The sequence below is a fragment of the Castor canadensis genome, chromosome 2 (assembly GCF_047511655.1).
Source record: "Castor canadensis chromosome 2, mCasCan1.hap1v2, whole genome shotgun sequence".
Taxonomy (NCBI): domain Eukaryota; kingdom Metazoa; phylum Chordata; class Mammalia; order Rodentia; family Castoridae; genus Castor; species Castor canadensis.
In genome coordinates, this window is record NC_133387.1 from 178,161,554 (window position 1) to 178,174,345 (window position 12,792).

Genomic DNA, 12,792 nt, shown 5'->3' on the forward strand with positions numbered 1-12,792 from the left:
CTACTTTGATGCAATCTGACACTGTGGTTGTATCTTAACTTTCTTTTGGACATGGGGGAATAGAGTGTGTTTTTTATTAATCCCTTTAAATATCAATAAGTCAAAAATAATATCAATTTGTAATTGCATAAGAAATGCATCAAATTGTGTGCTTTTCGGCAGGGAGGAAATGAGTAAACATATAAGAGAGATTTGTAGACACTTCTGAGTGACAGTGAGTTAATTTATGAGCTTCATGATGTGTGACTATATTGGGCTGGCATGAATGATTGTATCTCAGGCTGTGGAAGGGAGTCTCTAGTCTATTGGTGGCAGAGGAGCTGTGACTTCTTCATCCTTTGATAGGCTAGAGTCAAGTGTTCCTAAGGACAAAGGAAATGCTTTTCTCCATCCTGATCCAGAGAATAGAGCCAGTAGCAACTAGCTCTATCACTGGATTGAACAGAGATAGGACTCTTAAAGTTTAGAGCAGGTTACAAGGAACACTGTGTGAAGTAAATTAAAACAATGAAGGGATATTCTGCATAATTTTTGACATCAGAAAGATTGCAGACTAGTTAAAAAGTTGAATAACCATTAATATATTTGTTATTCTATATTTCAAAGCAATTTATTCTTTACAATGAAGACACTGTTGATAGACAGCCTTATTCCTATAAAATGAGCACTCAGTAACAGATCACTGTGATACATTAAGCACTTTCAAGTATCTTACTATTATGCTCATTAGAACTCATTTCTTAAGGAGTCATTTCACTCATTTCAAAAGTGCCATTTCAATTCATCTCACAATACCAGCTAGAAGGTGCAAAAGTGTCCAAGTCATACAAGTTTGACATTCAGAAGCAGAACTGAAATGATGTGTGTGATGCTTCCATGTTTAAGAAAGCACTTTGGGCTTGCTTCGATGTCCATTTTCTGAGATCCTTTCCTTGGCATTGGGACGCCTTTGTCCCTATCCTTGCTATTTGTTTCATGTCTACATTCTCCAATATCTTTTACTTCCTAATGCAGAGATCATCTATATCTTATTTACTACCACACTTTGTTTGGCTAACCCAGTAACTTATAAATAGTAAACTCCCAATAAATATTTGATGTTATTCTAATGACTTGGATTTCTGATTTAACTATGTTCTAGAACAGTTTGTGCTTAAAATGCTAAATAACAGCTTGAGATTTATGTAAAAATCTATAATAGTGATAAAAGAATTATTGCAATTTGTTTTATTTTTTAAGTAATTAACACTTTTTTTTACTATTGTTGTACTAGTGATACATTGTGACATTTACAGAAGTTCTTGCAATATATCATAGTTGAATTTACCCCCTCCATTGTTCTCCTTTCTCCTTCCTCTCCCCATTCCTGGACTAGTTTCAACAGCTCAAACTTATCCACTTTCACACATGAGTACATAACATATCCAACATATTCACCCTCCTATACCCTTAAGTATTGCAATTTGTATTTCTTAATGAGAATGTGGTTAACTTAAGCAATGAAAACAGAAGAAAGGGAGTCAGAGGTTCAGTGGAAATCTAGAAGATGAACAAATATCCAAAAGGTATTTGTGATTCTCCCAAAGGCAGAGAGAATTATAGTAAATATTCTGCAGCAAACTGTGTGAAGAAGTAAGTGGTACAGGATATGACTCTAGCATACACAATAAGTCAAAAGACAAGGAGTGTCCCTATATAGAAATGCTTACAATAAGGTAGAACCATATTTGAGGTGGTTGGAAATCACAAATTTTATGACACTCCCTTCAACATGAGGAGAGATTTTTTTCCTCCCACTGACTATGGGCTGACTTACTGACCCACTTCCTAGAAAAACAAAGAAAAGCGATAGTGGTGGTTAGTGACACTGGAGACCATGTGATAAAAGGTTTTGCATGTTCCTACTTATATCTTCTCTGTTATCTAAGTTTTTACGAGCATCTACAAATTGTACAAAATGATGGATTTCATTATGACATTTTAATGCATATATATAATTTACTTTGATGATATTCATAACACATTACCCTCTTTTGTCCCCTGTACCATTCCTATTGGTCCCCTTCCTTTTTATTAATAACCCAATTCTACTTTCATGGGTTTTTATTGTTTTGTTTTTGTTTTTAATCTAGATTCCTCCTATGAGAAAAAACTTATATTTTTCTTTGCGAATCCGTTTTTTTTCTTAACATGATGTATAGCTTTCTTTTCATTTTTATATGCTTATCTGGTTTTGTTATCAGTGTAATAATAAATTTATAAAATGAGTTTGAAACTGTGTCTTCCTTTTATATTTAAGGAATACTTTGAGGAACACTGGTGTTAGTTCTTAAGAGTCTGGTAGAATTCAGCAATGAATCTGGCTGCTCCTGAGCTTATCTTTGTTAACAGACTTTTTATTACTGTTCAATTTCATTGCTTTTTATTGCTCTGTTTAGGTTGTTTTAACATCTTGGTTCAATTCTGGTAGGTCATAAGTTTTTAGAATTTGTTTCATTTGTTTTAAATTTTCCAATTTACTGGAATATAAGTTTTCAAAATAGATCCAAAGAACTTCAGAGATTGAGTGGTTTCTGCTGTATTATCTACTTTTTTAACTCTAATTTTATTAACTTGCATCTTCTCTCTGTTTGGGTTAGTTTGGCTAAGTGTACATCACTCTTGTTTATCTTTTCAAAGAACCAACTTTCTGTTTTCATCTTTTTAATTTCTTCTAGTCTGCTGTTCATTGTTTCTTGCCCTGGTCTATTGTTTCTTACTTTCTACTAATTTGGGGTTTGATAGTTCTTGTTTTTCTAAAACCATAAGGTGCATCGATACATTAAGTATTTACTTGAGATATCTCTGAATTTTTAGTGTAGGCACTGATAGCTACAAATTTCCCCCTGGTACTTCATACACAGTATTCCACAGGTTCTGGTACGATATGTTTCTATTTTCATCTGATTCTAGGAAATTTTTTAATTTCTTCAGTGACTCACTAAATCATTTAAAAATATATTGTTCAATCAGCATGTTTGTTTATTTTCTGTTGTTCTTTTGATATTGATTTCTAGTTTTATTCCTTCATGATCCAAGAAGATACAAGAAATTATTTCAGTTTTTAGTATTTGTTAAGACTTGCTTTGTGGCATAAAATGTGGTCTATTTTGGAGAAAGTTCCATGGGCTGCTGAGAAGAATGTGTATCCAAGCTATTGAATGGAATATTCCATAGAAGTCTGTTAAATCCACTTGATCTGTGGAGCACTTTAACACTGACATTTCTTTATTTTTTTGTCACAATAATCAATGTATTGATCAGAGTAGAGTGTTGAAGTCAGACACTATTATCGCATATGGCCCTCTGGTTCTTTATGTACAGGAGAGTTTGCTAATGAAATTCAGTGCATATATATTTACAATCATTATAGCTCCTTAATGAATTGTTCCTTTTACTGATATGTATTGGCAATTTTTTTATCTCTTCTGGATAATATTGGCTTGAAGTTGGCTTTGCCAGATATGCATATACTGACTTCTGCTTGCTATTGCTTAGAATATTATTTTCCATCCTTTCACTTTCAGGCTGTATGTGACTTTGCCAGTGGGTGAGTTTCTGGAATACCCCAAACAGTTAGATCTTATTTTTTACTCCATTCAACCTGCCTACAAGTTTTAACTGGAGAGGTGAGACTGTTTGTATTAAGGGTCATCTTACAGGCTTGTTGCTTTGTTGACTTACTAATGTTTAATTGTTCCCTAATTCTCATTTGTGTTTCAATTTTTTTCTGATGAGATTTCTTTTATTCTCAAGTTCTCATCCTTATGTATGTCTTTCACTTCTTCTATATATAGTATTCTTGTAAATATCTTCTGTAATGCTGGCTCACTGCTCATTGGTTCATTTAATTTATACTTATCATGGAAGATCTTTATTTCTCTTTTAATTTTAAAGGATAACTTTGCTGTACACAGAATCTAGATTGGCAGTTAGGTTGTTTCAGGGCTTAAAAAACATCAGTTCAAGCTGAGGGATCCATTTCTGCTGAAGGTTCTGCTGAAGGGCTGCTGACTTTGTAAGTAACTTGGCACTTCTTTCTTACAGCTTTCAGTATTCTTTCCTTTTTTCTGTACTCTTAACATTTTAATATAATATGGAGAGGATTTTTCTTGTCATGTCTACTTGAGGTTCTAAATATATCCTGTACTTGGATGTCCATTTGTTTCCCAGACTTGGGTAATTTTCTGCAGTAATTTCAATGAATAGGATTTCTGTACCCTTGGTCTGTGTTTCAGTTCCATCTTCTACACCACAAATTTGTGAGTTTGGTCTCTTAATCCTGTTCCAGAACTTTTGGGTGGTCATGATTGCTTTTTTTACTTTATTGCTATTTGAATATGATACTTCGTCAATCTTGTCATCAATCCTTGATATTCCTTCTTCTTCCTGGTCTAATCTATTGGTAATGGTTTCCATTGAGTTCATTGTTTAATTTGTTGAGTTTTACATTTCCAAGATTTTCATTTAGGGTGCATGTTTGTGTGTGTGTCTGTGTGTGTGTGTCTGTGTGTGTGTGTCTGTGTGTGTGTGTCTGCATGTGTGTGTGGGTGTGTTTAGAATCACTATCTGCTGAATTCCTTCTTCACATTGTTTAATTTCTCATCCAATTCTTGAATTAACTTCTTTACTTCATCTGTTTTTACTTCATCAGTTTTACAACTATGTTTTTGAATTATATGTCTAGAATTTCAATCATTTCAATATTTTTTGATTCAACTATTAATGAGTTATGAATTTTGGAGGAGTTGTGCTGCCATGTTTTTTCATATTCCTTAGTTTTCTTTGTTGTGACTTATACATCTATTGACATGGATTCTCTTCTAGTTCTGTACTGAGGTCTTCTTATTGAGCAACTTTCTCTTGTGGGGTCAATGCTTACTAATACTCAGAGAGGAGGAACCAAACTGCTTTAAAAGGAACAACAACAAAACAAATGAGATATAGAACTACAATAAAAATCAGTTAAAGACTACTATATCACCAATGGTCACAGGAAAGAAAAGGATAAAATTAACACAAAGTAAATGGCTAGGTTAAAAATTAATAAAGGTAAAAGTAATAATAAGAAGTGAATTAAATAAAGGAGGAACGGGGAAGGAAAAAGAAGCAAGGTTAAATGAAAGAGGAGCCATAAAGGAAAAGAATGTGAGGGAAAGAAAGAGGAAAAAATAAAAGATAAATATATCTGATCTCAAAATAAATAAAACTATATAAATACAATTAGATGAAGGTAAGAAGAGTAATCAAAAATAAAAACATTTGAAAATTTTTTGAAAAAGGAAAGACAATATATGAGAATATAGTAAAAGGAAAGAAAGTTTTTAAAAAAAGGACAAAGGATTAGAGAATCTTCCTTCCAGGCCCTCCAATATTAGAATTTACCAGATCTGCAAAGGAGGGAGGTGGTGATGTAGCATTTCCACAGATTACTGTATTTCCTCTCTGAGGACTGGTGGAGTGGCTCAAGTGGTAGGATGTCTGCCTATATCTCTCTGTTCCCACTGTGCAGATTGGTGCTACATATAAACTGAAGGCTGGGATGGTAAAAAATGTGCTATCGTAACATCTTCATTCACTTTAGAAGTCTCCCTTCTTTGTCTACCAGAAGTGATGGTTGGCTCCAACAAGCTTTGAAGCCTGTGGGTTGGGCAGCTTCCCACTTGTTTCAGAGGCCTCTAGTTTTCCACCCAGGGACAGCAAACATTCAAGCTGAAGGGTATCCCACTAAATGTGCTTAAAGTACAGGAAGCAAACAAAATACTGAGTTCTGCACTAGAGGGGAGAAACAAGAAAACCAAGCATTCTGCCTACTAATCTTAGTGCTTTTGGACCCTGCCAAGCAGTAAATCACCCTCTTAGCTCTTAATCTCTGCAATAATTCATTGGTAATGGGGCTTCCTTCCCACCGCAGAGCCATCAACCACTGTGTTCTCTAAGCCAGAGCAACCTGGTGCTTAAACTTGTGTGTTTGTGTCCAACAATAACTGCCTCTTGTAGCCATCTCTCATCCACACACTATAGCAGGGTGTCCTCAGGTTCCCTGAGGTTCCTTGTTTTCAGGTAATCATAATAGCCCAGTCTCAAACAATCGGCCCTCTCTCAAGATGATGTTTAACTATCATACCAAATCCCCACACTGAATTTAAGGCTTGTGAGAACTCTGGGTTTCTCCTGTGGGTAGGATTGCCAATCTGTTGTCACCAAGGCTTCCTAGTTTATCTTGTAGTTGAGGTTTCAGCTTCCTTTTCCCCCAGAGTAGAGGACTGTTTCCTGGTTTTTTCTGCATCAGCTTTCTGTTTCTCCTTGCTTTTTATCTGTCCCATACCACTTTCTTGATTCCTGATGCTCTTGCTCTCTTTCTCTCCTCAAAATATACTCTCTCCTTTGCTACCCTGATTCTTCTCATTCAAAGTCACATGAAGGAAGTTTCTAATCCACCAACTAATCCCAGAAGCTTCAGCCTCTCTCTAAGCAGCTTCCATGTTGTAAAGACATATAGGTGTCTTATGTAATGAGTGAAGAACTGAGGCCTTCTGCTGACATCCATATACTGGTTCTTGTCACAAGCAGATCTTCCATAAAGATGACTGCTTGCTTGGCTGACAGTGTGACTTAAATATCACATTAGATCCTTATCTAATACCACCCAGCTAAGCTACTCCAGTATTGCTGACCATTGAAGACAGTCTAAGAAAATAAATTATCTTACTTTATGCTGCCTAATTTTGTAGTAAACATTGCAATGGAATACACATCAATCAAAACACTATAGATGAGACAGGTGATCCAAGAACTTTCAAACAAATAAGATTGCCTATGAAAATTATTCTATTGCTATTTACAACTGTGGTTGTAAATGAGGTGATTTTAAATACGTTTGATTTATGTTATTTACTGCTAGATGTTGTTCCCCTAAATACATTTCCCTTTTTATTCTTTATATGGGTCCTTTGGCAAATATTCTACCCAGATCCCATTGGCCACCAGTCAGATAGAGGATTTAAGCTGAGAAATCAATGGCTGAATGAATGAATGGATATCACTTTAGAGTAGGAAAAATTGAAGTATTAATTTTCAATCATTTTTCTATTTCTATGAATGTTAGCCAGAGCAGTGCCCTACTTATCCCAGTATCAAAAGTTCTGTCTTTTCAGTTACACAAACTCCACATGCTTCAGTTCTCTTACATACAATAGAGATGTGGATTAGATTGCATTAGTTAAAATATGCAAACAATTATAACAGTAAGTGATACCCAGAAAGAAAGCTATACAGACCATTATCACATAAATATTATGTGTATCTATATAGACCATATAAATATTATGTATACTAACACATATATAATAAGCACATTTTAAATGTCAGTTCTTATTCTAAGTGTCTGAGTGGATGAATCTAACTAGATGGTCCCAATTATGAAACTAATTTGATTAATATTGAATTATAAATATTTAAAAATTCCAACAATAAATAGTACAAATTATTAATGGCTTAATTTTACTTAACTACAGATAAACAAGATTTTCAAGAAATAGAGAGCACCTACAAAGAATAGAAATGTCTGGCTCTTTGTAAATACCACAATGTACCCCCACCCAGCACAACATTAAAAAAAAGAAATGTCTGGCTCAGGAAGTCATTCTGCTGCAAATTCACAGAGTCCATTCTCCCATTTTGACACATAATAAAATAATTCTAATGCCAGATGTCACTGAGAGCTAAAGGAAAAATAGCTCCAAATTGAGTTATTTTGTAAAGAGAAGACATGGTTAGAGCCAAAGGTGTTACACATAGACTGTTGTCATAAAAGAACACCAAAGTGGAATAGCATTGACTCAAGTCACTCAAAATGGAGTAGAGAGGCCTTTTTAAACCAGGTCTCAGGAATTGAAGTGTCTATACAGACCTACCTGTTGACATGCTGACCTTGTGAATTACATGCAATTATAACTTCTGAAATGCAATGCACCAGCCTTTGTGACAATGCATGAAACCATCCAGTAATAAAAGTAAGTGGCGATGTCTTATCCCATATTTTAGACTAACTCTACCTGCTTTGCAAATTGCCTCTTGTAACATTAGCCTTCATTTTCCCCTTTGCCCAGTGATACATATTCTTTTTAAAAAATTAAGAATTAAGACACTAACTGCTGGAGTCAATTATGGAAGAAAAAGGAACTAAATAAACACTGACCCACCACCCCTTTCTCAGTAATCTTCTTTTAGTTTTTCAGAGCCAGGGACTTCTGATTCTTTTCAGATAACAAAATGTGGGCCAAGGACTTGCCAAACTTGTTTCTTTAACTAAAAGTGAAATGATGTTTAACTTTCAGGAAAATAATGTTTCTCTAAGAAATTATATGGACTGGCCAAGGAGACAAAAGTTGATCCTTATTTCAAGAATATTCCAGTAGCAGAGAAATTTTAAAAAAATAGGACTTAGGATGACAAAATCCCTACTCAGCTTGTAGCTTTCCTGTCCATTGTCCCCTGGTCCTTTCTTTCCCAATCAAAGTCCTTTTGCAAAGTTGAGCTACCTGAAATGGTCTCTGGGACAACAACCCCATTTATCTTTTCAGAGGCTGGTGCTAGAATAAAACAGATTTCCTTCCCATCATCTCTTGTCTCCTGAATATTAGCTTTTGAGCAGTTGCTAGTCATGCTTGCATCAAGTAACAGTCCCCTGCCCCCCTTACTTCCTGAAACTACCCAATCTCTTCCTGAGGAATAGTTTGACCTTTGCATACCAATAACAATTTGTTTATTAATACAGTCATGTAATTAACAACCCCCACTGCATTTTAAGCAATAAAAAGAGCCAACATCTTATAAGACATTAGAGCATGTTTTAAAAGTCACTTGAGGGGGTGGGGGCAGGGGGAGAAATGACCCAAGCCCTGTATGCACATATGAATAATAAAACAATAAAAAATAAAAATAAAAAGTAAAAAAAATATAAAAAGTCACTTGAACTTGGTGTCTCCTGGATAAATAGATTCCTCATTGTCCTCAACGAGGTTGTTTTCATCTTGATTGACAGTTTAAAATTACATTTACTAAACTATACAATCACGCTTTCAAATTTTATACCTTGTTGACTGCAAAACTTAGTTTAATTGAATGGACAAAGTGATTGCATTGTACAATGGAGCAAGGCATAAACTGATGGTAGAGGAAGGACAGATAGAGAAGAGGAATAATACAGTCCGTGGCCTCTAGAAACCTGCCATTTCATGATAAACAAAGAAAACACAGTTCCATAAAGGATAGACCTTGTAGAGCAGAAGAGATAAGGTTGTTTTGGCGAATTGCAAAAAAAAGAAAATGCTGGGTTAATAGGAAATATTAAATACACATCACCTGATTATTAGGACTCCCAAGAAGTGAGAGATAGTAACATTGCCCAACAAAAAAAATTGACAACAATTGTGTTGTAGGTGAAGTGGATCTTAAATATCTCTGCAAAGAATTTCAGAGAGGAATTGCTCTAATCCTTATACTCCAGAAGTGTAGGCGATTTGAGTTAACACCTTCCTCAGGGCTAACTTCACATCCTTGTTTCTCAAGGAATAAATCAAGGGATTGAAGGACGGGGTGATAACATTATTTAGGACCTGAACAACAGCATCTAACCAGGAACTGGAAGCAGGTCTAAGATAGACAAGAATCACAGGACCATAGAATAAGAGGATGGAAGTCAGGTGGGCACTGCAGGTGGAGAAGGCTCTGCGCCTGCCTTCTGAGGAACGGATCTTCAATATGGAGATAACAATGCGAGTGTAAGAAGTGAGGATAAGTAGAAAGCACACCAGTGCAACAACACCTACATTGGTGAAACTCACCATCTGTGCTACAGAGGTGTCTGCACAAGCCAGGGGCAGCACCACTGGAATGTCACAGAAAAAACTGTCCACTTCATTGGGGCCACAGTAGGGTAACTTAAAGATAAGAAATGTGAGGATACTTCCATGTAGACAGCCCCCCAGCCAAGTGCCCACTGTCAAGCAAGTACACACGCTGTGGTTCATGATGATGGTGTATTGCATAGGGTGACAAATAGCCACAAAGCGGTCATAGGCCATCACTGTATACAAGAAACACTCAGTGCCACCCAGGGTGTGGTAAAAGAAGATCTGGGAGGCACAGCCTTGGTAAGATATGGTGTGACTTTGCCCCACGAGCTGGACCATCATCTTGGGGGTATTCACAGAAGGAAATAATACGTCAAACACTGACAGGTTTCCCAGGAAGAAATACATCAGGGTGTGGAGGTTGGTGGATGACAAAATGGTGAGGAAGATGAGCAGGTTTCCCAGCAAGGCGAAGAGGTAGAAGGCCAGGAACAGGACAAAGATCATGGTCTCCAGCCCTTTGCTGTTAGAAATTCCCAACAGGATGAACTCTGTCACGGAGGTATAGTTTCTCCTATTCATGTGGCAGGCAGCCCTGGAAAAGCAAAGCAAGGGTCATGCTGTGAGACCACAAGTAACTGAGGAGAGCTTCACAGCAAAGGATTTCTGTCTAAGGCAGTGGCTGCAAGTGAAAGAAAACCAAGAAAAAGAGAACAAATAATAAATTTGGGCTTAATATTCAGTAATGTGTTATGTTTGGCCTCAGTTTTTTCATATGTTAAGTGAAGCAACAGAACAGTTTATAGTTGGCAAACATTTTACAGTATTCAATTCTTACCACCAGTCTTCTTTAGTTTCTACTAATCTGATTCCTCATCGAACTGGCATATTTCAGAACCATCTATTATCCCTGTGAAAAGTTTGTTACTTCACTTTAATATCAGTCAAATCATAGGGTTTTTTTTGTAAATAAATATATGCATGTAAAAATTAACACAAAAAGAAATAACTAACATTTTCCTTTTGTATTTCTACTTTCAACAATACTCTTTCCATTCTTCTTCATTTACATTCAAGAGAAAAGCCTACAATTCACATTCATAACATACACATATACAGAAAGTGGATTGAGTCCACAAGCAGTCATTGCATAGATAAAAATAATTTCTACCTCCTAGTATGTTTTATTTCTATACCCTGCATCTCACCAACACAAATTTCAATATCACAAATGCATTCTAGTTTTATTTACTAACATCAGTACTAGCCAATCCTAAAAAGAAACCTGAATCATATTTTCTAAATCTCAGGTTCCCCTTTTGTTTTTCCTATCCCACTTTATCTAGCCCTCTATATATTACCACTAAATATTACTAATTTCCCTCTGCTGTAACCAGTGTTTATTCACATGAAATAATCTGACAAATCTAATACTTCTTTATACATTGTGGTCTACATTATTTTCATTTTGACCACCATAAAGGCTTATGCAGGGGATAAAAATCTTATTAAGTATAATTATGGCAAGAATAAAGAAATGAAGGTAGCAGAAGCTCTTCAGATCATTGCTGACATCAACCTTGTGTGAGGATAGACCTGTTTAAGATGTAGGAATAAAATGAAATCCTAGCAAAGCTATCAACAGTATGTAAAAAGACTCTTTTCCAGCCCAAAATGTAATTTAGACTTTGACTTTTAGCCATAGCCATCAGTCATTTCCCTATATACATTCGTTTTCTATCTGCCTACTAGAAGTAAAAAGATAGAGTACCATTCCTTGAAGAGCTAACTCTGGAGTTATATAAAACCAATTTCTCACCCTGTCCTGACCCTACTGTTTGCTACCTCTAGGCCCTCGAACAATTTAACTTCTCTGAACCTCATCTCTTGAAAATAAAAATGGAGTCTTTCTGTACTTATGCTTCTTTTGCAGGCAGCAGGTGTGGCTTCAACATGCACAATGACACCAGCAAGTTCAAGGACCTCCATGTGCCCTGGAAATGCTGTGCCAACTATCACATCATCGTGCCAACGACCACACATCCAACCAGATGAATGTGGCTGAGGTCAACAAGGTCACAGGCAGGTTTAATTGCCAGGGCCACTCACAGGATGGGTGAGTCAGATGACTTCATTCTCTGATTGGCCAAGGCTGATGGCATTGTCTCAAAGAACTTCTGAATGGAGAAAATTGTGGAAGTGGAATATTCATCATAAATAAACCATGAGAAGCCAAAAAACAAAAAGAAGAAGAACAAAAAAAAGAAAAATGAATATTTCTTGCCTCATAGAGTCTTTGTTAGGATTAAATGAGTTAATGAAGATAACAGTACTGTGTTAATTGCTGGCCATTTACTATAAAATATGTAATAAAATTAGTTTAACAACTTGATCTCTAACATAAAATTAATGTAAAGTAACAGCAAAACCACTGCAGATGTGATGAACAGATCATTAAAAAACAAATTTAACTAGGATTTTGAAAATTTATTTCACTTATTTATTTTCAATTGAGACATAAACACTGTACGTATTTATGGACTCTATATGACTTAAGGGCAAAGCATGAGATGTAAGTCATGTAGAATGTCACTTTCTTCTCAGATAAGTGTTTTAAGTAAATAAATATGCTAGTACAATTAAAAAGAACATTTTGTGGTCTGGAAGTGCATAAACTCTCCCTATAAATCAACCAACACAGTAATCATATTCACCCTGCTAAATGGCACAGGTGTCTGTTCTAATTCTTCCCCAGTGAAGTGTAAATTTCACGAGTTGCCTTAGATATGTTCTCAAAATGCTTCTCACTGGCACTCAGCTCTCAGAATTCCATACTATTCCTCCATACACACCTGTTTCCAAGAAAGAATCTGACATCAGTAGAAGGAAAATAGTC

General features: G+C 35.8%; 1 protein-coding gene and 1 pseudogene across 1 annotated transcript; one reads left to right on the forward strand and one right to left on the reverse strand.

The window, feature by feature from the left end:
• Positions 1–6,674: 6,674 nt before the first annotated feature.
• Positions 6,675–10,487, reverse strand: LOC109677239 (putative olfactory receptor 10D4). Its single transcript, XM_074057359.1, has 2 exons — positions 9,576–10,487; positions 6,675–6,692 (listed from the first exon to the last, which is right to left on the reverse strand). The coding sequence occupies exons 1-2, from the start codon at positions 10,476–10,478 to the stop codon at positions 6,675–6,677; spliced, it is 921 nt and encodes a 306-aa protein (XP_073913460.1). The 5' UTR covers positions 10,479–10,487.
• Positions 10,488–11,849: 1,362 nt separating this feature from the next.
• On the forward strand, positions 11,850–12,077 carry LOC141417899 (small ribosomal subunit protein eS21 pseudogene; annotated as a pseudogene).
• The last annotated feature ends 715 nt before the right edge of the window (positions 12,078–12,792 follow it).

Coding starts and splice junctions, on each gene's coding strand:
- LOC109677239 (XM_074057359.1), bottom strand. CDS start 10,478: ATGAATAGGAGAAACTATACCTCCGTGACAGAGTTCATCCTGTTGGGA.